This window comes from Clavelina lepadiformis, chromosome 7, assembly GCF_947623445.1.
Source record: "Clavelina lepadiformis chromosome 7, kaClaLepa1.1, whole genome shotgun sequence".
NCBI classification, from domain to species: domain Eukaryota; kingdom Metazoa; phylum Chordata; class Ascidiacea; order Aplousobranchia; family Clavelinidae; genus Clavelina; species Clavelina lepadiformis.
The window spans coordinates 15,912,092-15,938,317 of record NC_135246.1 but is presented as its reverse complement, the minus strand read 5'-3'; the positions used below and the strand labels follow the sequence as shown (position 1 = coordinate 15,938,317).

General features: G+C 35.0%; 2 protein-coding genes across 5 annotated transcripts; one reads left to right on the top strand and one right to left on the bottom strand.

The window, feature by feature from the left end:
• Positions 1–3,031: 3,031 nt before the first annotated feature.
• On the bottom strand, positions 3,032–4,724 carry LOC143465851 (uncharacterized). The gene is made up of 4 exons (XM_076964361.1): positions 4,400–4,724; positions 3,935–4,181; positions 3,530–3,613; positions 3,032–3,301 (listed from the first exon to the last, which is right to left on the bottom strand). Exons 1-4 carry the CDS (start codon positions 4,616–4,618, stop codon positions 3,249–3,251), a joined length of 603 nt encoding a protein of 200 aa, XP_076820476.1. The 5' UTR covers positions 4,619–4,724; the 3' UTR covers positions 3,032–3,248.
• A 3,752-nt stretch (positions 4,725–8,476) lies between these two features.
• Positions 8,477–26,219, top strand: LOC143464692 (uncharacterized). Of its 4 annotated transcripts, none has more exons than XM_076962619.1 (28): positions 8,477–8,584; positions 10,129–10,220; positions 10,397–10,507; positions 13,657–13,737; positions 13,929–14,025; positions 14,184–14,301; positions 14,618–14,799; positions 15,792–15,853; positions 16,524–16,586; positions 16,736–16,843; positions 16,949–17,141; positions 17,266–17,321; positions 17,519–17,583; positions 17,660–17,763; positions 17,924–18,054; positions 18,965–19,065; positions 19,243–19,314; positions 19,977–20,090; positions 20,263–20,405; positions 22,474–22,650; positions 23,004–23,093; positions 23,228–23,369; positions 23,457–23,595; positions 23,874–23,957; positions 24,966–25,023; positions 25,109–25,191; positions 25,806–25,842; positions 25,911–26,219. In XM_076962619.1, the coding sequence occupies exons 1-28, from the start codon at positions 8,536–8,538 to the stop codon at positions 26,021–26,023; spliced, it is 2,865 nt and encodes a 954-aa protein (XP_076818734.1). In that variant the 5' UTR covers positions 8,477–8,535; the 3' UTR covers positions 26,024–26,219. The 4 variants fall into 4 exon arrangements, with proteins under 4 accessions (XP_076818734.1, XP_076818733.1, XP_076818735.1 ...); XM_076962618.1 differs by having other exon boundaries at positions 15,792–15,916; XM_076962620.1 differs by lacking the exon at positions 23,874–23,957 and having other exon boundaries at positions 15,792–15,916.
• Positions 26,220–26,226: the final 7 nt, after the last annotated feature.

The window sequence follows — 26,226 nt, the reverse complement described above, 5'->3', positions numbered from 1 at the left end:
TTTTTCAAACAGGGAAGCCATTCCTTTGTTTTTTAAAGCTTTGTTGAGTCAAAATCGTTGAATACAATACTTCATTTGCAAAAATTACTATTGTGTAATGGACACTATTGTGTAATGAATACAATTAAAGGCATTTCATTTTGAAAAATATTAAAACTTTTTTAAAAAGTCAGTTTTAACAATCTTTTATTAACTAAATGCCAACTTGCAAATATGCGTGTTTAGGAAATTTCATTAAATTTTTGTCCAGTTAGCATGGCATTGTGACTTTGCACCAGAATAAGCTACTGATCGAAACTCTATAACTAGGTGGTCCTTGGAAATATTTTTCCCTAATGGGCTACTTTGCATATCTTTAAGATCAAGCTGACCATTTTGTTCAAACCTATTTATAAAAAAATAACTTGTACCTACTTGAGCAATGGCAGAAACTGTTGCCTAGTTGAAGTTAAACAATAGTTATAGCTGCTAATTTCTTACAGACTGAACAGAGATTACAGATTATACTAGTGACATGAATACTATCAACTTATATTGCGACAAGCATAACACAAAGAACACATGGACCAGGATAACAGCGATAGAGTGGGCATCATAACTTTAAGTTTTACAAAGGTCCTTGTGTAACGTTAAAATGACTTGAAACAGGATTTGCAAAATGCCTTGGAATAAACTTCTAGGCCAGCCTACAATGCAACTTTTCATAACAGTACAGCATAAAATTTTGTTACTGACCTGATTTGTTTTATACAGTTTCATTAAATGAACGTAACCAGGTGTACCAGAATTTATTCCAGCCAGTCTTAACTCTCGTAGTATTGCATGGAACGTTTTTAACTGTGACATCGCCAGGATTATGCACTTTGATGTAACAAATCAGTAAATCAATATTGATATGGTAAGGTTTTAGAAACAAATTTCGACAGCCTTCAAAAAAATTTATAAGTTTGCAACACAAGCAAACAATTAATCCATAAGTAGGTTGGCTAACAACAAAATTTATGAACTGTATAAATAATCTACCCTGAGAGCGGCTGGCACACTCCAAAGACTGAAGGAGTGTTATATCAGTATGGTATTACAATTTTTAACCTTGGGCTGAGAAAAGTCTTCACACAACATAATCTCGACGATGACTCTTAACCGCTCAATCCCAAGTTACCGAGCTTGACTTGTCGAGTTACCGATTTTTGTTTATATTTATTATGTTTTGACGTTCAAACAACCAGTTTATATTTATTTAATTATTATCATTACATCATTTGTTTGGATTGATACTTGTTGATAGGTTAACTTCATATTTGCTTCTTATCACTCAAGTCTGTCTATTTTCGGATTTCTATGATCTTTGTTTCTTTTTATACAGGCTATTGACTGCAACGCACTAAATACAGCAGCGCAGCACTATCAGCTTGCAAGTATAAATCTCACTCTCAAGTTGTTCGTTTAGTTTACCACAAACAAGATGATGTTAGACGGCTGTATGTTTGAAACGCACATTCAACACTAGCAAATCGATCCAGCTTAATCTAAACTAGTTGTTTTGCAAAAATGTCACAACAGTCGGTTACAACCCTGCGCTAAAGTGTCAAGCTCAAGATAAATCACAACATAGAAACCTTATACATGAAGGTCCATCGTATGATGTCATAATCAATTGTTTATAGAATGGCATAACCACAACATACGTCATAATAACCAGGTTTAGTTGAATGAAATAAACTGAAACATGGTAATACTAACTTTTTCATAGACAGGGAATTGATGAATTGAAATCCTGGTAAAACAAAATAATTCAATTTGTCAGCACACATCTTCACGAATCTGTAAAATAGTTGTCGTGAAAAAAGTTGACAAAATTTGTTTTCTCTTCACTTATTCTTCATACATTTATTGTGTATAAATTTTATATATAACTTAATTGTCATTCGCATGCAATATCACCTATTGGTTGCAATAAATGCCAAAAATACAGGTAGAAACAACCCTAGCGAGCTCAAGTTTGCGTTACCGAGATTGGGTTGTCCAGGTTGAGCTGACCGAGGTTGAGTTGACCGAATACGATAAATTATTATTAGCGTACAAGTCTTTGATAATAATGACTCTGTATTATTGCTGCAAGTCGTATAAAGCCAAAAAAGTCTATTAAATATAACAAGTTATGCAATGGCAGTAATATAAAGCTCACGGTCTGCAACAATAACTCAAAATCATAATTATCGAGCCACCGTTTCGATAATGTCTGCGAGCATGTCAGTGTGGCTGGGCACAGTCACAATTGATTCAAGTTTTTTGAATGGGAAATGCAACGTCTTGAAGATTTTCACGTTTCAAGAAAGATCATACGATAATTTGGTGATTTTGAATATTTATTGGAGTCGCTCCAAAAATGATTAATTATTCGTAATTAAAAAATAGTGAAAATAGCAATTTTTTAAGGAATTGTTTCTTTGATTTATACAGTACGTTTATGCCGAGGTTTGCAGGCCCATTTTAACTTTGTTTTATTTACAAAATTACATGTTCTTTTCAATGGCATGCAATTTGCTGAAATAGTGTGATTTTATTTTACAATTAGTCAGCAATTTATACACGGATTTAGATTGTAACGCCTGCAAAACCAGGGAAAATTCTTGGTTTCTTTCAAATTCAGTGAGTTTTGTCCCAAAACATCTCCTTTTCTTTTTTCTAAATTCTCTAGTGAGTTGATCGATGAACAACTGAACACGGATTTCTAAACAATGAGCTGAGTATGCTAAGCTTACTTTCACTTTTAAGACTTTTTCCACGTCGTATGCCGGTATGCTATCGCAAATATATTGCACTTTTGTAGTAATCCTACGTTATAATGGTGAAAATTTACTTGATAATGTCATTCTAAGCATGGATGTCATTCATGGATGTCATTCTAAGCATTTTTTGGCATGTAGGCCGACATTGTATAAGCTACTGTAAGATGATAGTTAAACTTGCAAAACGACAAGTGACTGCTTTACTTGAAACAAAATTATAAGGAAGTTGACGAAAAGAATTGTTTCGTTCAGACTTTTATTTTGAAGATATAGGTTAAGCTAGAATTTATATAATTCATGACGCATTATTAGAATGCCAGAACAAGCGTCCGATTTTGATGAGTAAACTAAAAGTGATAAGGATGGTGATGTGATCGATGATGACGGGTACCTACGCAATGACAAAATACGCGGTGAACAAAGCATTTTCACTCTACTATCATTTCTATCATAACGTTAGGCATTTTCTTTTTCAGCAAGGGCAGCGGTTTCTTCTCTGTAATTCCTATCTGTAACGGGAATTATTCAAAATAGTTACTGTATTGTATTCATTATACCACCGTTATCCTGTTCTATGTATTGGCCTACAGCACTTTGACAAAACAATATAGGATATAATTGGTATAAAAATTTGCTAGGAAGATGGATATATGTTAGCTGTTAAATTTGAAACAAAGAAACTGGTTCAGACGTAAATAATAATAACTAATAAGCCTAATAACATGACGATAAGTTACCTATTCCGTCAAGAAGATTGGCAAATGCTTCAGAGCTGAACCCATCACTGAAGTCATAATATAAGAGAGTGCTTTCCAGGAAATCTGTTGGTTAGGTTTTGAAAAAATATAAAAACTACTATCAAAAATTGACAAAAAAGGCTAGTCGTGGTGATTATTAAGGTAAGAAACGACAGCTGATTGATCGGTTATTGCTTGGAAAAATAACTTTCGTTATGTATTCACTTTAATTATTAATTCAAACGTACCACGCCGCCACAATATGAACAGCATGCGACCTAATGCACGCATCTCTCTGCTGTAGATATCGCAATCGTGACTGACATTTTCTCCTCATGCGTTCTACACTTTGTTTCGAATCCATATGATATAAGTTCAATCATGATAAAGTGAACCAAAACTTGCCTAGCCATAGTCCGTAAGTTGGTGAGAAATCAGCTTGCACACGAATCGGAACAATTCTTTTTCTTAACTCCCAAGCGTATTTAGCCTCAGCCGATCCGGCGTGACTCACTTCGTAATGCCTGGACACAAACATTAACACCAGCCAAGAATTGTTGACTGCTTCGGGCATCCGATCAAGCATGTCGCCATACATCTCATAGTCATCCATCCAAACCTTGTAGCCTGACTGGGTGAGCCTTTTATAAATCTAGTAACAAGTGTAACAAATAATAAATAAGTTGTAACTTACACATTATAATCCTATATTTTATATAAATGTATTAAAAAAACAGAAAAACACAACTTTATTCTGCAAGCTCAAACATCAAGTGGTCAGTTTTTAGTTTTTTTGTTCACTGTTACCTACGTCAGGGAAAGATAATAAAAAATAATTCTAAAATGGACCAAATGAATAGGAATGTTTGCCTTTGTGGCCAGTTCTTTGGAATCCCCCCAATTATATGATATCATGATGTGTTGATCCGTTTGATTCCTATCAAAATGAGAATGCATCATTGATTCTTCTTCATCTATTTCGTTGTCCGCAGTTACATTCGGAGCTTCCATGGAAATACTGGCTCCATTGCAGGTCGAAAGATACCCGACAACAAATACGAGGAAAGTAAACTGCTTCTGAGTGTTCATCGTGATTTGTATGAAAGTCAGCTTCTACAAATCTATCGTATAATTCTAGGCAAAGTAAAAGGCTCAAAATCCTATGGAAAAAAGGTCGTCTAAAATCGTTTTTGAGAAAAACGATTCAAAACTTTTAAATGTTACATGGTTTAAATATTTAGTGATTCATACAAGTTTTCCTGATGACGAAGACACGTAACTGAACTCAAATTCTTTACAAAACAATTTTGATTAAAAAGGTCGTTTTACAATTACTTGTTACACACAATGGCTATTCGAACCATCGCTTCCCGCTGCTTATCAAAAAAAAAGACTCTAGTAATGATAATTCACCATGAGACGTATTTATATTAGGCCTAATAACAGAATAATTTTATCACGGCAATAATTTGAAAAAAAACTAAATTACTTTAACAAAAAGGTTCGGTTTGATTCCTTTTTAATATTTATAAATTATTATGTTGTTGAAATTAGTTTCATGCAATGATCAACTTATTTTAATGCGATTATGTTTTTGTTTTCTCTTCGATCTTTTTGAGTGCCAGTCTCTAATAAGATCTTATATGTTGTGCTCCAGTGCTTTTTTACGAGTTTATTCTCCGAAATTATACGTTTACCGTTGACGACGAAAGCTCTCCCACACGTTTGGGCGTTTAATGCAGTATCCAGGTTGCAAAAAGCCTTATATAGATTTCTAAAATCTTACATGCACCTTTCGTCTGCACGTTTTCCACAAATCATGTCTGCTTCACATACAAGTTTCCCAAAATACTGATAAATTTACGTTGAAACTGCTAACTGCACGGTCACGGTATATACAAGATAATAGCAAACTGTATGTTTGAAACACACGTCATATAACTTAACAAAAAACAAGATTTCCCTATATTATACATAGCAAGACAATATTAATGAAAGAGACTTTTTTCCCTCGGTTGCCTCAGGTTTCATCGATAAATTAAAACAAACAAAATTTGAATAGTCTGCAACATATTTCCAAAGGCACGTTTGGAAATATTGCCACTATTGTCCTAAAAGCGTGTTAGTTGTGACTTGTATCATGTACTCATCGTCTGGCTCAACGAACCGCCCAGAAACCTGAGTTTAGGCAAATTTTTGGAATGTTTGTTCAAATGCGAGAATCTTTTCATGTGCTTCCGTTATTGCTAAAGTATGCTGTATAAAGTCAAGTAGAGAGGGAATTTTTGGCAAAAAGATCACTATTTTTATTCATAGTTTGTAAAGAGACTCGTAAACTGTCAGTAAATGAGAAAATTTAGTTTCGTTATTTTCAACCACCACTTACTTACTTAACTGTGTCGGAATATAACACTGTTTCTATCAGTGTTATCTATATCCACACCGCAACTCGATATGCAGCATGCAAGATTGCTGCCTGATAATTGATCACTTTTGTACATATACCTATAGGCTATAATTTAAGGAGTCTGTAGGGTTTTGGTCGTTGGCTATTTAATAAAATTGCTCTTTTGGGTTAATGGTGCCTCGGTTCATCGTGATTGGGGATAAAAACCTGGCATTTAAACATTGAGAATCTTCCGTTACACTCATGCCCCTGTAAAACACTTGTTTTGGTGTAACACCCATTGCTTCCACAAAAGACAGCTTTCGACTATAAGAGTTAAATACTTTGGGACCCTAATAATTGTCTTTTATCAGGTTTTGCACTTTCTGAGGTCCCTTAAATTGTTGGCACCCCAATGGTTAGGAACCCGTGATATTTTTATATAAAACTTACTTTAGATTAATAAATTGATCTTGATGTGGTTAGCTTACAATAAATTTAATTGATTTATGCATCTAGAAAACAGAACACTTTCAAAAAACATGCCAAATGCAGAGATTTCGCTGCCATGAGTGATAAAAACATTATTTCGACAGAGCAAGTTACAATATGAGTTTAATTTATATGTTGCTATTTACAACTATTTAAAGCGCGCGAGTTGCAAGCTTATAAATTGTTCCATTGACATAACCATTTATACTTTTCTTTGTCTGTTTGTGGTTAAATTTTTATCTTTACGATAACTGAAAAAGTAATATACTTTGCCTAGGTTTTTGGTAAACCTATCTAGTCGATAATTTATATTTAAGATATGCACATATATTTAAGAGCAATATTTGCTCGTAAAATAATAATTTCTAATTTCCTTTCCTTCCAAAAACAAGTTGAGCTATCATCTCAGGCCAGGGATTATGTGACACATCTATTAACTTTGTTAACCAGTGCAAACATTTCCTCGGCACTCACTGTTGTCTACAGATTGTGCAATATTAAGCTTGCAGCAAAATGTATCTATTAAAGTTTTAGTTACATGTAGCTTGGCTGATGTGCTAACTATATAACTCACGCCAGGAAGACAACATCTAAGAGCACTATATCATTCTGAAAAAAAAACACTCGGTTTCCTAAATTTGAAAATGACTTCTAACTTCATCACGCACTTGCTATTTAACTTTATGTAATTCAAATATCCCATTGCAAACTTATCCCTAAGTGTTGTACTTCCTGTCATGCAATTGCCACCAGATGAACACTGCTGGTGCGACAACATATGTCAGGAACTTTTATCCGGTTACAAGGCGCTATCGATTATATAGGTATATACAGAGTTGAGTATTTGACTGGTCCGGAGCAACTCCAACTTGAACTTCCACCACCGGCGAACACTTTCAATCATTTGAAATGCTTGCTAAGTTCCTGCTAACCCATTCAACTGTGTCGTCAGACGCCAACTAAAAATAGAAACTGGAACTTGAAAGTAACCTACTATGCAGTACATTTGTTTGCTTTATATTATGGTAGTCGTGATTCATGAACAGTAGCCTATTACTAGTCATCTGGCCGTTGTAAAATCATGCGCAACGCAGCATCAACAAAAATGTTAAGGTTATATAAGAATCACAAAAAAAGAAATGTATTTGTGAAGATTTTACCTCCCCTCAGAGGCTATTTCACGCCAACTTACAGTTGTTTAAATTAGTTTTTGCCGTGTTGATTTTCAAATAGGCCTTGTTTTTTTCGATACAGTCCGCATTGAAACGTTAACTTTTTTGGTTTTGACTACTTGCTTAAAAATGAAATTCAAAAGCTAACAAAGTAATACCTGTGTGCAAACATTCAAATGCGACGAATCTTCAATCCTTACCTATACCGTAGTAATCTTTGGTGTCAGCCCTGCGTGTTGTCTCCTCGTCGCTAGGTGCCACCCCGAACACGTTGAGATCACGTGATTACGCACGTCTGAAATCAACTTCAATGGTCAACTGTCACAAAATTCCGTTATTATGTCAAATTTTTTCCGGCCATTGTGACGTAATATTTTGCGTAGCTCGTGCACGCTTACCGATTAGAATCCTTGTTTCCAAGCAAGTTTGTAAGTTTTCCTTTTGGTTGGTAAGTTAAGGTTACAACTTTTTCCTGAACCTTCAAGTAATTAAATAAAGTGAAAGTGCGAATTCTACACAAAATGAATTGGCTTCAAGAATATTATTGTAAAGCTTTCAAAACATGTCGCCATTGTATTGATCTACAAATGCTGACGCATGAGAGCTACAAAAGTTAGAAAATATACTCCCAAATAACCAACCGCTGATGTAACGGATTTTCATCGACCCATAGTGAGAAGTGATTTGCAAAAGCCTGATACCAGAGCGGACTTGTAGCTGAGGCGACTTGCGACGCTGATTGAGCTTTTCTCCGAGGCTTTCGATTAAATATAAAATTTTCAGTATTTTTTATTTCAATGTGCTAAATCATTGCCGAAAAAAGGATCATTTCAAAAATTAGATCAATACTAAATTATTTTATTTTTCTTCTTTTATTCGCAAGTAAAGTGATTTATTTTGAATATTATACATTTTACAAATTTTACAATAGCCTAGTGGTTTTACGCCACAATCGGATGGATATTTATCATTTCGTCATCGTGCTAGCATCAGCGTTGAACGGGGGTGAGCAAGTACAAGTATTTCAAATAAAATTTAACGAATTATTATGAAGCATCTATACATGAATAAGTGGACTTTTCGTGAGAATTAACGCCATCTGTCATTTGCTTAAACTTTTGTTTAAACATGGTGTTGTTTACTGTTACGATTATGCACTGTTGTTCCGATGTACGGCTACAAGTCACTCAATGTAGCTGTTTGCAAGTCTGCATTACCTCAGTATGAAAATTAATACAGTAGTGAACAAGTAGTTTCAAAATCTTAATTTTAAAACTGAGTTTAAGTTAAAAGCTTAGAAGCCCGAAAATCATTAAAATACATTTTTGCATGCATAGCCAGTTATCAGACATGCGCTAAATGAATAGATTCCTACAACAATATTACCACTAGATTGAAGAGTTCTGAATCCGTAGTTGTGTAATTAGCACATTAACCTATAAATTGCAAACCATAAAACTGGATTAGATTATAACAAATCATATAGGACCTCATGACACGCCTAACTTATCTGCTAATCGTCTGCTCGTTGCTGCTGCTGATAGGCCGTGTGACAACATAAAGTCAATGCAGCCAAATTGGCGCATACGATTTTAACGTTGAAGTCGACTTTCTCTCAAAGCGTAATAAGTTACCAATTGATATAACTTGACAATCGGAAGTATTTTAATATTTTTAAGCATTGAGTTAATTTGATTAATATGATAAGTGATTGGGAAAAACGCAAAACTGTTATCATGTTCAATGTGATCAATGTAATTTTACGCAGGATTTTGGTGTAGCAATAAGCCTATATTATTATTCTGGTGTAAACAAAAACATTTTGTCCAATCTTTTCATTCATCATAAATTTAGTAGGGACAGTGGTACACTTCGCTTTTGCCGGCTGAGCAAAACTTCACAGGTCATACAAATCCAGTTTTTTGTTTATACCGTCGCAAGGTTGTACATTTATAACCTACAAGGCCGTAGCCAGAGTAAACTTTTTTCGGAAGTAATTATGAACCACCCCGATTAGGCTGCAGTTCAGCACTTGAGAATGTTTACTGCCGAAATTTCAAAAAATTTTCGGCGGTAAGTGCCTGGTTTGCCTCAAAGCAGTGGTGGGATACAACCAATGTTCCCTCTAAGCTGCGCGCGTGCGCAAATGCGCACTGCTGACACGGTCTCCGCGCACAGAAAATCTGTGCTGCGCACAAGAAAAAAATCCAACCTGAATTGAAAATAAAATAAATGCATAATAATGGCCACAGTGCGCACGTGGAACGTTTGATGTTGCTCACAGTGGTCCAAGGGACCGCTTAGGGAGTTAGTGTGTTTGCTCAGACTCGTGAAAAATTAGAGGGAACATTGGATACAACCGGTTCGTGCAAACCAGTTCTTGGAATTTTAATGGTTTCCGCGAACCGGTTGTTAACAAGCGTATGTAAAGCCAGTACTAGTGAACGAACCGGAGGTTAAAATATTTGAATCCCACCACAACTTCAAAGTAGCTATACAGTGTTGGCCAATGTTAGAATATGTAATTCCTAATTGAAAATGTTTTGCAGGTCAATCTGAGGTTGATCCATACACTCTTGCCGTAGCTCCCGGCCAAAATTTTTCCTTCACATGCAAAACAAGGCGACGTCATCCCAGCGAGGTTACTTCTGACTTATGTTTTAAATTCGCTTGTGTTAGAATTTCCACGCTTACAATATTTGCCACAATAGGCCTATACTATAGGCTACCAGAGTAAAAAAATTTGTAAATTAAGTGGTCCAAGTTTTAGCGATGTTTTCGGTTAGTTCTTAGACTAATACGGACTTTTCAAAACAGGACATCGAATGGCAGCTTATTCAACCCTATAATAGCGTCATACAACTAGGCAAGAATTTTACAAAAATTGCAGAAAAAAAGGAAGACGGAACTTTATATAAGACTGGACAGGTGAGCTGGTGAGATTGTAGTGAAATTATTATAGCAATTTCAAAAAAATCGATTATGATTAACGTACTAAATAAATTGTTAACATAATATACGTAACTTCCACAACGGCTAGCTTGGTAATTAGGGTTCGGGCGACGAGAAATTATCGCCGGGTTTGAGTTGTGCAAATATTTTTCTCAGTTTGAGGATCAGGGCCGGATTTATGGGGGGGGGGGCAAGAAGCCCGGGCCCCCACCAATTTTTTGGCCAACTACACTGCATCACAAATGAGCAAAAATAAACTGATGTTTAATGCAAAAATATTCTCCAAATTTAAAGTTTTGCCTAAATGCAACCTTTAATTTTTCCAACATTTAAATTGCATTGCATGTTTATTTCGTTTTAATAACTTTAAAGAGCACTGGAAAATGTTATTTTTTTAAAACTAAAACTAATTGAAAGTCGGCACACGTCGATGATTCAAAAAGGAGTCGCTAAGACAAACGTATTTACGATGGGGACCGTAATTAGGGACATAGCCCCCCCTATAAGAGACTCAATTTTTGGGGACCATAGGTGTTTTCACGTTATTTATTTCATTGGTTTCTTCCTTTGCGACTCCTCGGCTATATTATACTTCTATAATAATGGTCCCACGGTGCACTGCACCACTGCAAAACTGTATATTAAGTACGATGCTATGATATGAAAGTTTCAGGTAGTAATTTTATAAAACAATGATCAAAGTCAAGACCATAACTGACTGATCGTGAAACACGACAGATTTCTTGTCGTTCTATCCATGGTTATCAAGCATTGAGAAAAAGTTTCTCAAGAACCTACTTCTAACAATGCAAATTGAGCACTGCAGTTGCTGATACAGAAATTTTCACCATTTGATCGAGTTTTAAAAGTAAAATAAGGTTATCCACATTGTCCAAAGTAGGTGTTGAAAGGAATGGTCTTACAAAACTCATTGTGAAATGAGTACGGCTACGGTCCCTGCCCATTACAAGCTTCATTGAGAGTTATGCCAGATTTTTTTTTAAATACAAGTGGTCAAGAAAGCATTAAAATTTCGTTGATGGCACTAATCGTGGTGTTGGCTACTATTGAATAGTATAGCTATTATCTAAATATTTTAGGGACAAATCTATTTCAGCTGATTAGCTTAAAAATATCGTTCAGAAAAATTTCAAAACCTTAAAACATTTTCAGAGAGTCTATCATTTACCCTTCTAAATACTATTTATGTTTTCCCTACCATATTTAGAAAATGGGTGTTTGGCCATACCCCCTCACGAACCTTACGTTTTGAAACCATAGGCCTTTTTACGTTTTCAGTCTTTTTCGTTTATTGCATTTCCTTGTTTACGGCTACATATCAGCATCCACCTGCTCAGAGAAACGTATAAGATTAATAGGCGGGCATACGGTGTTTCAAAATCGATGTATACGACCTTACAATTTGTACTTGACGTGAAAAGTGAAAACTATAATTTTTCCACATTCGCCCACTGTTTAATTAGACATACAAAAAGCTGTTGGAGTTCATAAAGCTAAACTTGCACAAGTGCACTTAAAATAAAAATTTCATTAATGAATGCTGGGCCTCAAGGCACTCCAACACGTAAATCCATCATGTCATTACAACTTTTATCTTGAGCTCATTCTAAATAGAAACCTGCGTTCCAAAACAGGGACTTCCCCCAAAGTGTGGATTACAAACCCAAAGTCCACATTTCATGTCTGCAAAATATCGTATGGCAGAAAGGTTCGTTTTCAACGGTATATTTTTTACGCTAACAAACGTAGGTGCCCGTCTGCCCAAGAAACTCAAGGTGCACCATCGCACACCAAGTGCGAATTTTTACACTTTCGACAAACACTTGTAACTCATTAGCATTTTTCCTTTAAGCTTTCAATTGAGTTCCGAGCAATAGACCCATTCCGAGTTACCGCCGCCATTTTTTTCGGGTGGCAAAATTTTTTTCTATCGCCTATACTGAACAATGGAAGTTGTAGACCCACTTTAATTCTTTTTTAAATTAAAAACGTTCTGGGCAGTGGATTGTAAAGATTTCAGTTAGGTGAGTTGCATATGAATTCCTTTACCCGACAAAAAAACATTTCTTGCCACCCAGACAGTAACTCGGAAAGGGTTTATAGGGTAGCTTGAGCACGCCATGTATGATTGTGAATTTCAGTGAACCTATGATTTATCACCAGCATTTCTTCCATTGCCATCAACCAATACTCTTGCTTTTGAGCAAGGAAGGGAAGTGTGCTTTCTCCTGAGTCAGGACTGTCCATTGGTCCTGGTGGACAGTTCCAGTTTCCAGTATTATCATAAAAAATGGAAATTTTTCGAAATATGTGCAGACAAGAACTTGATAACTTGGGCGTTATACCAAACGTTATACTTTATATATTTCACTATTGAAAGTTAATCCGTGCAAAACAAACTTTATTAGCATTGAAATGAATAAACCCAATCAGTAGTCACAATTAAGGCAATAATATTGTATTTGAGCTTACACCAGGTTCTGTTATTGCAATAGTCAATGTTATCTTTTATGCGTGAAAACTGAGTCAGCATTTTCAAAATTTTTATGCTAACACTGTTGTAGTCTGATGTAGTAAGATAGTTCCGATGTTAGATCTCTTTTTTATACTCCAAAACCCAACATGCTCAGAATACATGGCTAAACCACACATGCTTTTGTACTCCTGAAACCACCCACAGAGTTGCTGCATGTGGTTGCTTGTTGCCTGGTTGCTGCTGTAGTCATGGTATCAGGGTAAATATTTGCTGAGGATATCGGGGCTTTTAGGATTATGGTGACATTATTCTGTCATACTGAAAACGAAAACGCTCTATGTACAATACATACATACAATACAATGAGAATGTATACAATACATTCTTAAAGTCAGTGGTTGAAACTAGCTAAATCTAAGATACATTTTTAAGCAATCAATGTTCACTCATCGATCTATCTTTTTTTATAGCTAGGCACTAGAAACGGCGCACTGGCTAGTGTTGGAATTTGAGCACATTCTTTGTGATGTTGTTTGTGTGCAGGTCCCACTCCCATTACTATGCTTTGTAAATTGTACATATTTTCTGTGTTGTTAATTATGTGCAGGCGTAAATATCTTTTCTCTAGATAACCTGTCGACTGGCTGAGACTGAAAATGACACAGTGAATACGATTTATTGTTTAAACAATGCAGCAGTGTGGAAAAAGGTACTAAACCATTTTTGTACAAAGCTCTGACTTTAGTCATGAATGAAAAACAAACTTATCTTTTAATGTTTTTTGTAACGTTTAAAAGTAACAACAGATTTTAAGATTCATGTGATGTAAGATTTTGTTAGTTTTATATAGTTTTCCATACCTGCATATAAATTTTATTTACGTTGTTTTCATTAATTTAGAAATCCTGGAAAAATTTCTTCAATCCCCCAAAACAAGTTGTCTTGCGGGTTGAATGCTTCCAATCTATCATATCAAATGCTAACTTACATATCAGACGTATGTAAATTTTTAAGTATAAAAAACAGATCAGTTACTTGTATTTTCACCAAAAAAGCTAGTTCATATTTATCACAGAATGAGAAAACAAAATAATTTCAATTAGAGTCACACTTCACAGTAAAACTGTTTTATTTTGAAAATTGTTTCATTTAAAGTTTTACCAAAACCTCCGAGTCTGTCTTGTTTGATACTTGATGGCAACGAGCTTCACTGCAGATGGAGAGACCAAGGCAACGAAACTCATTACACTTTGATTTATCACACAACTGAAATGTAAGAATAATACACCTTAATTTTATGTTCTCTGCTTGCTTTGTTTTGAAATAAGCATATTCCTTGTTTGTTGAGTGTTTTAGTACACTAAACGTTACACATTAAATGTTTGAGTATTGACGCAATGGCAAAAATTTGCTATTGACATTTCGCCTCATGAACTGTTGTAATCAACCTTTTTATACTTGTTTATATTGTTGTATATTGCTACTCAAAGCCTGTTTAATAATATAATCGTTATTATTCACAAATATAATACTTCGATTACTAGAGTGTTAATACTTGGTTTTTACTTGAAAATTTTGTTGTTTTGAAGCGGATATCAACAGACGCATTTTGAAGCTTGTAATGGAACACGGGACACTTCTTGTGTTGTAAAGTTTGACAAGGACCAGCTTGAAATCCTTAAATTGTTTTACTACATGAGATTGAATATCACACTGGAAGCCACCAACCTTGTGGGGTCAAACAGTACCTCCATGAACTGTTATCCAGCAGGTTGAACATACTCAATATTTAATCAAATACAAGGAAGCACTAATAAAATTCAAAATTTTATTTCTGCCAACGTTTCGTTAACCCATTCATGTTAGCTTGATCAGGGCAAAATACAATCTATAATTGCCCTGATCAAGTTCACCCAAATGGATTAACAAAACATTTGCAGATATAAACTTCTGTATTTCACCAGTGGTGCCTTGTATTCGATGTTATTATATCTGGTGGCAACCATAGTATACCCTATATTTTTTGTTGTTTCGTAGCTTTAAAGCAGTGGTTCTCGTATGTCAAGCTGCAATAACCTTCTTTGCCTTGAATGTTTTGAAAACTCTTTCCAATTGTCTACGTTCTTAAAAATAGTCCTGCTATAAAAAAAAGTTATTCCTTAAATGTCATGTAATTACTTGTGTAAGTAGTGTTTCAGTATAAATTTTTACATAACCCTACCTCTTTATTGTGCCACAGTGACATCAGTAAAAAATAATGCAGGAGCACTGTGACTATTTTAAGTTTTTGGTAATAATGTAATCAATTTTTGTATGTTTTTGTTATGTTAAAGTTACTATTGTAGCAAAGCAGTTGATCATTCTTATCACTGCTAAAGTTTGAGGTTGGAGTTGGTTACTATTTTTTGTTTGAAACACATCAACTTAATAAATAGAATTGTGTTTAAAAAACTTTAATTATAATTTAGGCAATATGATGTTAATAGTCTAGTTTACCTTCTAAATATGCCATGTGTTACAGAAATATGTCCATTGTATTAGTTTACCGCTTGCTAAAAGACTTTGAGACTCACTGCTCTGAAGTAAGAAGTTTATGTTAACATTTATTGTTATCAAAGTTTTTAAAAATGAGAAACACAGTGACTTAACTGCTATAAGCTTAGATATTGAAAAACTTTGGATTTATGAACTGAATAGGAATCCTTTCATATCTGTAATGTTTAAGATTTGTAAGGTGTGCTTAATATTTATCCTGTTATTTAGCAATTCCCAGTGCACCTAAAGGAATCGTGCTACGCAGCAAATATTATGCTGATGAGCGTGAGGTGGATCTATCTTTGGGATTAAAAACATCTTCACAATATAGTATCTTGGAAGGAAATTATCAAGTAAAATTTAACATTATGTTTAACTATTTTGTGATATCAATAACAAAAGGTGCTCAGCTGGTGAATTAATTCTTTTATGAACCTACATTTTGCAAACTCATGCGTGTGAGCTTCGTCAGGGCATATTACAATAAAAGGATAAGAAATATTTTTTAAAAACTATTAATTACCCGGATATGAGCAATAACTAAGGAACGATTATGATGTATGGTATTATGACATAGGAAACAAAAAATTATACAAAAAAGCAAAGTTTAAAAACTAGCAGTTAACAGCAAAAAAAAAATATAACAGGTTTAAGTAAAGTATTGCGAGTATGCAGATGACAATAGTGTGTCCTTTTATCGTTTATTACATCATATTGTGAAACGTTGGTTCATAAAAGAATTAATTCACCATCTGAGCACCTTTTATTCATAAAATTATGCTTGGTGGCAAACGTAGTATTTTTTGATATTTTAATCATTCAAATAAATTTACCTACTATGGTCAAGGTAATATTGATACAATGGCCATATTAATAAACATGTAACCACACTAATCTGTTATATGTGTTGGGGTATTTTTACAACAATGAATTTAATAAAACTTTGCTTTTTGCTTGCAGTATCTTCATGTTGGTGATGACAACCAAGGCAAAGCCCTTCTTGAAAGGCTTCAAAATAATGAGGTTAAATCATTACTTATTAATAAGTCAAAAGCAGAAATTACAAAACTACAAATTTACATAGTAAATTTAAGAGCATTTTACTAGACTTTTTAAACAGTTTGTGAACAAGAAAAATTTCACATAAAAATAAAATTTCTATATCAAAACAGAATCACTTTTCATGGGAGTGCTGGAATGCATTTTGTGAAACTCCACCAGACAATAATAATGCTTTTGACTGGACGAGTAAAACGTTGTTTACCAAAAACGGAGAAATGGTATTTGGTCTGGATTTTCATCAAAACAATACTAAAACCAGAACCCAGTGATTAATTTTCTTTCTTTTCCGTTGGCCCAGCCATAAATTTTCTTCTTTGCTTCAGACCGCCGATATGTTGGACCTAATGGCAAACACATCGTATGTTGTACGTGCCCGCTACAAGGCTCAAAACTTCAGTCCCAATCTTTGTTCACCAAACGTCTGGAGCGACTTCAGTTACTCAAACGTAACTAAAACTGAACCGATAAAGCCTGGTAAAACTGAAGTGGCAATGCTGTGGTTTGAGCATCCCACAGGTAAAGTCTTGTGTATCAGAGCAATCAGGAATTCATAATAAAATCAAAAGTTATTTATTGCTTTGCATGTTTATAATGATAGTAATGTCTTGGTATTTTCAAACTAATGTTTTTTAAATTGCAGAGTTTGTGCAGAAATTTCTTGTACATGATGAGAGTTTTATTCTAGCCTGGAAAGAGGTGAATTTATTTCGGAACAGAATAATCAGTGGTTTTTAAATCATAAGTGATAAAAAATTTTCTGAATTTTTACTCCCACCCACAAACAACTACTGTTTTTATACAATTTTTGTAATTTCTTTTTCTTTTAATATGAGTTCAAAACGGTAATGATGAATGGTAATAATTCTTTATTAAATGATTGTTTGTTTTCTTAGGACAATAATCCTCGCTACAATTACAACCTGATTTCTGCTTATTCCTTAACTTTAAATTATAGCGGGTAAGTGGATTGGTTATTTCAGAGAATCGACATGCAAAGTTGTCCACATGCAAATATCATTTGTTTCCGTTTACAGTGACAACAAAGCAAAGTCAAATGATTTTTCAAACTGTGCTGTTCAGTTCAAAGCAATGAATGAAATTGGCTCTTCGAAAGTGGAAACATGTGCTTTTGCTTCTGGTAATCACAAATTCAAAATTAACAGTTTTACTTTAAGAAAGATTTTAAGTTTTTAATATTTATGAAGAACAGAATATTGTAACAGATATTAGCTGAGTGTGATAAGATTTCTACTCCCTCAATAAACTCTGAAATGTTTTTATAACTTGACTTGGGGAAGAGATGGCAGTTAAAGTGAATGCCTTTACCGTTTCTCCTTCCTCTGACACGTTGGCAGTGATTGATGTGGAATTGAGCTGTCAATCTTTTATAAACGAATCTTGGTTCCCGTGTTCTAATGCTACAGCAGTTGTAAGTTTTATCCACTTGTGTTTATTCTGCTCACTTTTCTGCGAAATGTTTCCCATTCTTCATACAATGGGTGTGGCGGAAATAAATTTACTAGCACTTGAGTAATTATACACCTAATAATAGAAAGTGACAATTTTCTGGTGAGTAGTTGACGCAACCTGTTGTTAAAAAGACAGAAGATTACGTTAGTAGGATTGGCATGCAAAAAAAATTGATTTACGTTAGATGTCGTTAAAGTTAAGTTAACAAGAAACTACGCAAAACAACTTAAAAACGTACATGGTTTTCTTGTGAAATGGTGAGCCTTTATTATATCATCGTCGTAATTATGTTGAAAATACACACCTAGTTGTTTTAATGAGTGCCACAAAATTTTAAAGTTGCCGGAATAGTCTATCAAAGCAATATGGTGTCGAATAGTTTTCATACCTAACTAAATGCGATCTTGGTCTTACTCCATCCGATGATAGAGATCGTCATTCCTATATTTTTGATTGGCTGCCACTATTTCACCGAAAAAATCGTACGTTTGAAGCTAATTTTTATAGTTTCTTGTTAACCTAACCTACCTTAAATGTTATAACACAGTAATCTAAACCTAACCTGCAAATCTTCCGTCTATTTTACTGTAAATATAACTTCAATTAAACCCTAAACAGTTTGTATCGACCTTTTGCTTACCCATTATCCTAACCTAAACGGAACCTCATATCTTTAACAATGGGCTGCGTAGCTTGGGTGATCGACTTCGAATTTCTTGAATTCTGTTGACTTTTGTTTTGAATTTCTTTTTTTTTGTATGAACGCTCGATTCTACTCGAAAATGTTGGAAATATCGAAAAATTTGGAAATAAAGCGATTGTGTGCACACTAAGCATTATATTCACATAAACCATCTTTTATGTTCTAGATAGAAGAACAATATTCATTGGTAGTCTTTTTCTGGCCAATAGGTGAGGGAGTGGTTCCAACAGAAAATCTAATACGTCAACCTTCACAAGTTAATATTTGGTTAGTAACCACTTTTTATTTGAGCATTTTCTGTGTGTAGAATTTTAGTCCCATTTGTTTTGTTTTGAAGAAGAAATATAAACATAAAAACCTTATAAATGTTTAAATGTGTAATAACTTGCTGCATTGTCTGCGCAGTTACCAGAGTCATCTTCCTAAATCTTTTGTATAATGTAGGAAATCAGACAGCATTACCATCAATGTGACCATGCACAGCAAATCACTGAAAAAAGGAGCACTTACTGTGAGGTAAGTGTCGAATTGGTTTTATAGCCTGTTCGAAGTTGCGTTGCATTTGATCGTTTCACAGAAAAGCCTGCAGCATTTGAAATGTCAAGGTTGTAAATACTGAAATGGAAAATTACCGCAAAACAACCCGACATTTCCGCTGTTGGATTAACAAGCATGTGGTCAGGAATGCAACCGAAATCTTAGTGCGGTTTGTGCAGCATTGTGTGGTCTGGCTGTGCTTGTTGTAAATTGAACAATAGCCGCATAGTATTAGGATGTTTTTGTTTTCCAGTTTCTGATAGTAGATTCAAGTTCATGGTACCCAGCGTGAAACTATTGCAGCCTAACTCCTAGTTAGCTTATCGTAATATCTGTGGAGTGTGAGAAAGTTCACTCGTGTAATTTCAGAGAAAGCTGCGGCAAGGCGATGGTAGACGTAGGGAGTGTTGTGTATGCAAAGAATGTATCTCTTCACAGACACTTTGGAACCAGGGCGTTTATTGCAATGTATAAGACAGTGCGCGCACATATTTATGACCAGCTACAAAACCCCAAGATTTTACAACGTTTCTAGAGTTATTAAGAGGCTTTCGTTGTGGTTGTTACCACTATGCTGCAGCTATCAAGTATTTAATATCAAATTATCAAAAGGCAATGAACATGTATAATGAATTTTTCAGTGTGCATAAACCTGCAGAAGAATCACCCTTGCTATTAAGATATCCGAAACACACCAAGGATTCACCTGTGGACACAGAGTCAACTTTGCAGTTCAAATCAATAAGACTTGACAGGTACCAAAGATTTGCTTCTTTAATGTTAAACTTTCGAACGAAGACGCGCATAAAAACAAGATTATTTTGCACGGGTAATAACCTCTTCTAATGAACTTGTAGTTTGCGGTTTTCATTCCAATACAGTAAACTATATCGTGGTTATGAAAGTAATGGACTTAATAATTAACAGCTACTATGGCAATCACTTTCGTGGAAACCTTTCTTACAACTTTACAAAACACAATCCGTATCAGTTTGCTGTCAGTCTGAAATCAAATGAAGCCATTGGTCCTGCTTCGTTGTCTGCGGATGGTTACATCTTCGGCACTCAAGGTTTGTGTTTCAAATCACAGAATTCTTTGGTAGCTTCATAGATATCATTAGATGTGGCCAGTGGCTTCCACATAAGTACTGACTATTGGCCGTACTTTTTAATTAAATCAGCCACGTTTTTCATAATTCAGTCGTGTGTGGCGATTAACCCAACCTTAATTTACATCACAATGGAATGTTTGTGGATGAATGGACGAGAAAAATATTCTAAAAAAAGCATATTAATTAATTATTATAATGAATAAAACTATTCTTAAAGAACATTAAAGCTACATAGCGAATTTATTTGCATTTACGAGCATGAAACGATTTTGGATTTTTCTGCAGTAAACTAATTTATGCAGTTTTAATTATGGGTTAGCAATTCTGGCCAAAATTAAGATATTTATGTCTATGCAAACTTTTCAACCAATCGTTTTCTTTTACATAACCTACCCGTTTTAGGACACAGAAAAGAGAAAATGCATTAATTTTGAACCCTGTGTCATTGTAGTCAATGAGTTAGATTAATATAGATTTATGACTACAGTATGGATATGTATGTAAACTAACTATTGCATTTTCGTGTTGGGGTTAGTGCTATGTTTAATGGAAAGTAATCACACGCTGCTGATAAATAGACAACTGCATGAACATGAACAAACAAGCCTTGTTAACTGTTGTGTGTTTTGATCTTTTCAAAACTATTTATCCAGTTGACCAGAGCTGTATGCAAGCACTGAATATGATTATGCTACTCGAGCACAAGGACTTAGTCTAAAGGACACTTAAGTACAAAGTACTTAACATAGGTACTCGAGTACTTCATTGTAACATAGAAATTACGGAATAATTCATTTTTGCTGTCGATGGAGAACATCGCGTTCTAACTCATAACACTTGCGTTTTTATACACAGTAATAATTATTAAAAGGATTATGATGTAAAACACTTTAGACCGACGATCGGTCGGCGGTCACACTGTACTGTCTGTAGCCTAAGCTTATAGTTCAATAAACATATTTAAGACAGGTTAATATATGCAATAACAGATCAACTATAAAAACTGATAAACAAATACCAATTCAAGTGTTTTAAAAATAATCAAGTACACCCCAGTACTGGAAAATTAATGCTCAAGTAAAGAAGTTCTGCATTTGACCTATTAATGACCATGGATTGCTTTTGCTTAATGACCCGTTTCAAACAGATGCTAATTATTTAATGTATAACGTATTGCAAAAAGTTGCTTAATATTTGGTTTTACAATTACTATAAAACAACTAATTTCGGTTGGACGGCATGCACAAATACTAACAGGACTGCAGATCAACTTGAGTTTGCTGAAATACTTTACGCAGACAGAACACTTTGCTGTGGTTTTGTACCATTTGATAAAGTCTATTGTATAGTGATTGCCTTGAAGCTGTAAAATCTATATTTTGTTTGTATTTGGTTGGGAGGAACGGCGCAATAAATTTTCTAATTGGCATCACATGTACATATGGCATGAGTTACCGGCGTTGGATTTTTGTGCAGCTGAATAACTTTGTACGCCTTCCAGTTCAAAAAAGCAACATGAAACTGTGAAAGCGAACATCGTCACCAAGCAGCTAATAACGTTCAAATACGTTCCTGTTTAGACCAAGTATACAAAATTGTGGTAATTTTTTGTTTTCTTCTTCATTAGATTTGTTGGCCAAAGCAGCTTATAATTACTTCCTCCCCCAATAATTCTGCTCTTTTCACTCGCCTCTCACAGATGTAAGTAGAGAGACAGAGGCGAGGAAACACAGCTTGAGTATATGCCTAGCAGTGTGTCGTCCCAAAATCCCAAAAACTATTCCATTTCCCTTGTAGCATAGCTGACCTGTCCTCATAATTTAACCAAACTCACAAAACAAGGTTTTTTTGGCAAACAGAAAGGTAGACAAATGAACACTCATGTAAATATGATCCCCTTGGCGGGGGTGGTAATTTCGAACATTCTTGTAAACCTCAAGTAAGCTATGTTAATTATTTTTGCTCAATGTTTTTGTAGTAAAGTATGAATAGAGTTTATTCCTGTTTGATCTTCAATTGACTGTAGCACCTAGCGGATCACCGAATAACGTAACCGTCAAAAAAGATTCCAGCATTGTAGAATGGCAACCGGTAGATCTGCAGCAGCAACACGGTCGCATAATTCAGTATCAAGTTTATATCTCAACCAAGGAAAATTGTGGGCGCTTCCCACAAAAGCTGATGGGCTACGAAAGTTGTGCTGGTGAGTTGTTTCAAAGATGGTATACATCTAATATAGTAGCTGTTATAGAACTGCCAAGGCTTGCAAATAAGAGCATAACATCAGACATTCAATTACTCGCTGAAACAGTGACTGTTTACCGAATTAATGACGTCATGTTGTATTTGATTGCCTCTGCTCCTATTGCCTTAAGCTTGCATCAAGAAAACGTCACAACCATAAAGGTTATGATAATTAATGTATTTGCTCCAGTATTTTCACCAATAACAATGTTTTTAGTGAAATAAGAATACAGTAATATGAATCAAAAGTAACATTAGGCGGATATTTTTTAATTAATTTATTACAAATTCATTTTGATTTTTAATTTACAGAGGAGTGTCCAAAACCTGATGATGTAAAGCGCTTTGATGTAAGTCCTGCTGGAGGAAGGAAAAACATAATACAAAACTACATCATTCCAAGTATAGAAGAAAATCTGTATATTACAGTGTGTATAAACTTGTGGTAAAACAACTATTGTTCGCTGCGTTCTTAGCTTTTAGCGTTTTCCCGTTGAACAATCACAAACTATAACGAGTTTTTACATTTGTCTAAGACGTGAAGGGTCACATAAGCAAGAGTATCAAGAATTCGACCCTAGTCGAGGGTAGACATTACATCAGAATATCAGCCAAAAATCAAGATGGTGAAGGTCCTTGTTCTGAAACTGTTCTGGGTTTTGTGAACAAATCGTCGGGGTAAACATGTTCGTTCTTTAAACGTTGTTATTTGCTTTGGCTATTGTATAGTTTTATTTTTGTAATTTTGCCCTTCGTTTTTCGCAGTTATGGAGTTCCTGTTATTATTGTTGCTGTATTGGTCACCACGGCGGTCGTAGTCTCCATCACACTTTATATAAAAGATCGAATAAGTTTCAAAAAATTCTTTCCACCACCACCAACACCATCTATTGCTCGTTGTGTGGTGAGCTATTTTTTCTTTTTAACATATTGGAGTTGTTTTAAATGCACTGACAATTGTTTTAAACGAATACAATTTGTGTGCAGAGATGTAAACATATAACTTTTGTGCCTAGCACAGTGCTGTTGTAAAACATCTTTAAACGACTGACGTAACTTAACTGACAGTGTAATAGCTTGAATTTCTTCAGCTGGTTTAAAGACATCAACAAAAACCAATTTAAATCGTGGTTGAATTTTGCAATTTCTCTGACAATGTAGGCCTAACTGTACTCTATCTAGATATCGGACGACACCTTCAAGATTCTATCTCATCGAACTGTTGCTGAACAACTTGATTTAATTTCAGATGACCTATCCACTTGGGTTAGGTCTATAGCATGTTTTTACGTTTGAGGCTGTATTGCCAATGGTGCTATTGTGGCCACGCTTTTATACGCCTTCTGAACTCAAAATTTTGCAGGCTAAAGGGTTGTCTTGCTGTAGATAGAGATGTAGATTAATGTAGATCACAAATCAATCAAAAATGCATAAATTCAAAGTTTATTTTTGACCATGTTATGTTGATTAAGAGATTAAGCCCTGTTATTCGTTTGTTGCAAATTAATGTCATTGGCGGCAGGGCTGGGTAGCAGTGCATTACTTTTAAAGTTGCTTTTAAGCTTCATAATTTTGTGATGGTATGTCAAAGAAAAAAATGAAAGATATTACAGACATTTTTGTTTGTGGTCCACAAAATTTAACAAAAAGTATTATTTCAACGCAGGAATGTGTAAGTTTTCAGACTCATGCCCAAACTTTCAGCGGTAAGTAGGCCTATGCGTATACAAATAACGCCGGTAAATCTGACGCTGAAAGCTAAACTCGATAGTCTTTTAAAAAGTTTCGTTCACAATTTATTGCAGGCTGCTACCAACAACATACAAGCATAGAACATAAGTAGTGCATTCGTTAGCTTAAAAAAAACTAAAAAGGCTGCAACTCAAAATAAAAAACTGGAAACGAGCTACGTTTTCTTGAGAAAGTTGGTGTGTACAGAAAAAATGTAAATAAGCAGTACATTTACCATCTAAGCCTATACCGGAACAATGCCACCGCACCTAAGGGATATGGGGTTGAAAAATATCAAGATGTCAATAAGTCGGATAACTTTGAGAACGCAGATTAGTTTCGCCAATGGAATCCAAAAATAATTGAACACATTTGCCAAAAAACATTTAACAAAGGTTCTTATTAACGGAATTTGGAGTGTTTCGGCGTACCACAGTTCTTATTAAAAAATACATATGTGTTACCTTTTGATATCAGCAATTTATATTCATATATAATAAACTTGTCTTTCGATACACACCAGCTTATGTTATATCCTACCAGGGGCCACCTCGTGGATATAGCGACGGAATACCTGACCGGTTAAATTTAGAAGGCAATAGTAAGTAGTATTTCATGTGGAACTTGTCTTGAACTTTGCTGTACATCTTTCAACAAACATGAAAGCACTGCTCTGTTACTTTCAGATGCTGGCCAGGGATGTGCGCCTTACACGAGTATGGCAAAGACTCTGGAATCAACTCCGTTGGGAAAAACAGAAAACTGTCAGGTCAGTTGCAAAGTGTAGATTTGCCGTAACTGCACATGTTACAAAATATTTTTGTAACCGACCAGAAATGTTTAAAGTTGGTCGTTAAGTTTTCACACAACCACTTAGTCTTGATCCGTCGTCAAATACCAAAAAATGTCTTAAATCTTGTTTTTTTTGTATAGGCCTACAGAGAATTTATTAAAAGACTAATTACTCGAAAAACCCACCATGCAACTGCAATTTTACATGACACTTTGGACTATCACTCCTTAAAATGCCATCAAAAATCTATGATTCAATCTTTTTTAACAGAGTTACAAAATCGACAGTAGAATTTTTAGCCCAATTTTAGCTACTTTCATGCCAATTTTTAGCTAATTCTGCACGCGACCTAGGACATTCATGCACGCCAACTGCTAAGGTAATTCCCAGACTAGTAAACAACACCAACCCTGCTGTCTTCTGATTGTTCATAACAGGTTTTCCAAAGCGTTACGTAAGAGTCCAACAAAATCATAGGGATCTTGCCTTTAGGTGTTCGACAGCCTCTTCAGATATGATTTCTTCTTACTTTAGTCTACCTAACAAGTGCCGATATGCCTAGATTTTTGTTTAATTGTTGTACCATTTAGGAACGTGATAAATCTTTGGAAGACTTCGATTGCGTAGGTAAGCGCGAAAATTAAGAAACCAAGCAACTCTTCCTCCCGTGTACATGATTTGTTATCTTACTGCAGAAAATTCTGAGGACGATGATAGTGACACCGAACATTCATCTCAGAATCGCGACAACTCTGGCAGTAGTGAAGGTTACACACATCCATGCTTTGACGAGTGCGCAAACTGTTGAGCTAAAATATTTACTATACAGCTAAAACATGTACAGTTTCGGCTTTGTGTATTTCTCGCCCTTGTTGCCTCTTTTTACTGGTGCTTATATACAACTTCCTACCTATAGTACTGAAGTGAAGTTTTTTCCGAGTTAGGCAGCTGCATGGGTACATGTCACCTGTTTCTTTCGGAGTATCTCGACACAGTATCTTGTCAGTTAGC

What these genes read in the sequence shown, in the direction of transcription:
- LOC143464692 (XM_076962618.1), top strand. Translation starts at nt 8,536, where the DNA reads ATGGATATTTATCATTTCGTCATCGTGCTAGCATCAGCGTTGAACGGG. An exon ending in CTTTATATAAGACTGGACAG is followed by an intron (nt 10,508 to 13,656) that starts GTGAGCTGGTGA and finishes TCTTTTCTCTAG; the next exon opens with ATAACCTGTCGACTGGCTGA. An exon ending in CATCTATTGCTCGTTGTGTG is followed by an intron (nt 23,596 to 23,873) that starts GTGAGCTATTTT and finishes TACTCTATCTAG; the next exon opens with ATATCGGACGACACCTTCAA.
- LOC143465851 (XM_076964361.1), bottom strand. Translation starts at nt 4,618, where the DNA reads ATGAACACTCAGAAGCAGTTTACTTTCCTCGTATTTGTTGTCGGGTAT. An exon ending in CCAAAGAACTGGCCACAAAG is followed by an intron (nt 4,182 to 4,399) that starts GCAAACATTCCT and finishes ACTTGTTACTAG; the next exon opens with ATTTATAAAAGGCTCACCCA. An exon ending in CAATCTTCTTGACGGAATAG is followed by an intron (nt 3,302 to 3,529) that starts GTAACTTATCGT and finishes TTCCCGTTACAG; the next exon opens with ATAGGAATTACAGAGAAGAA.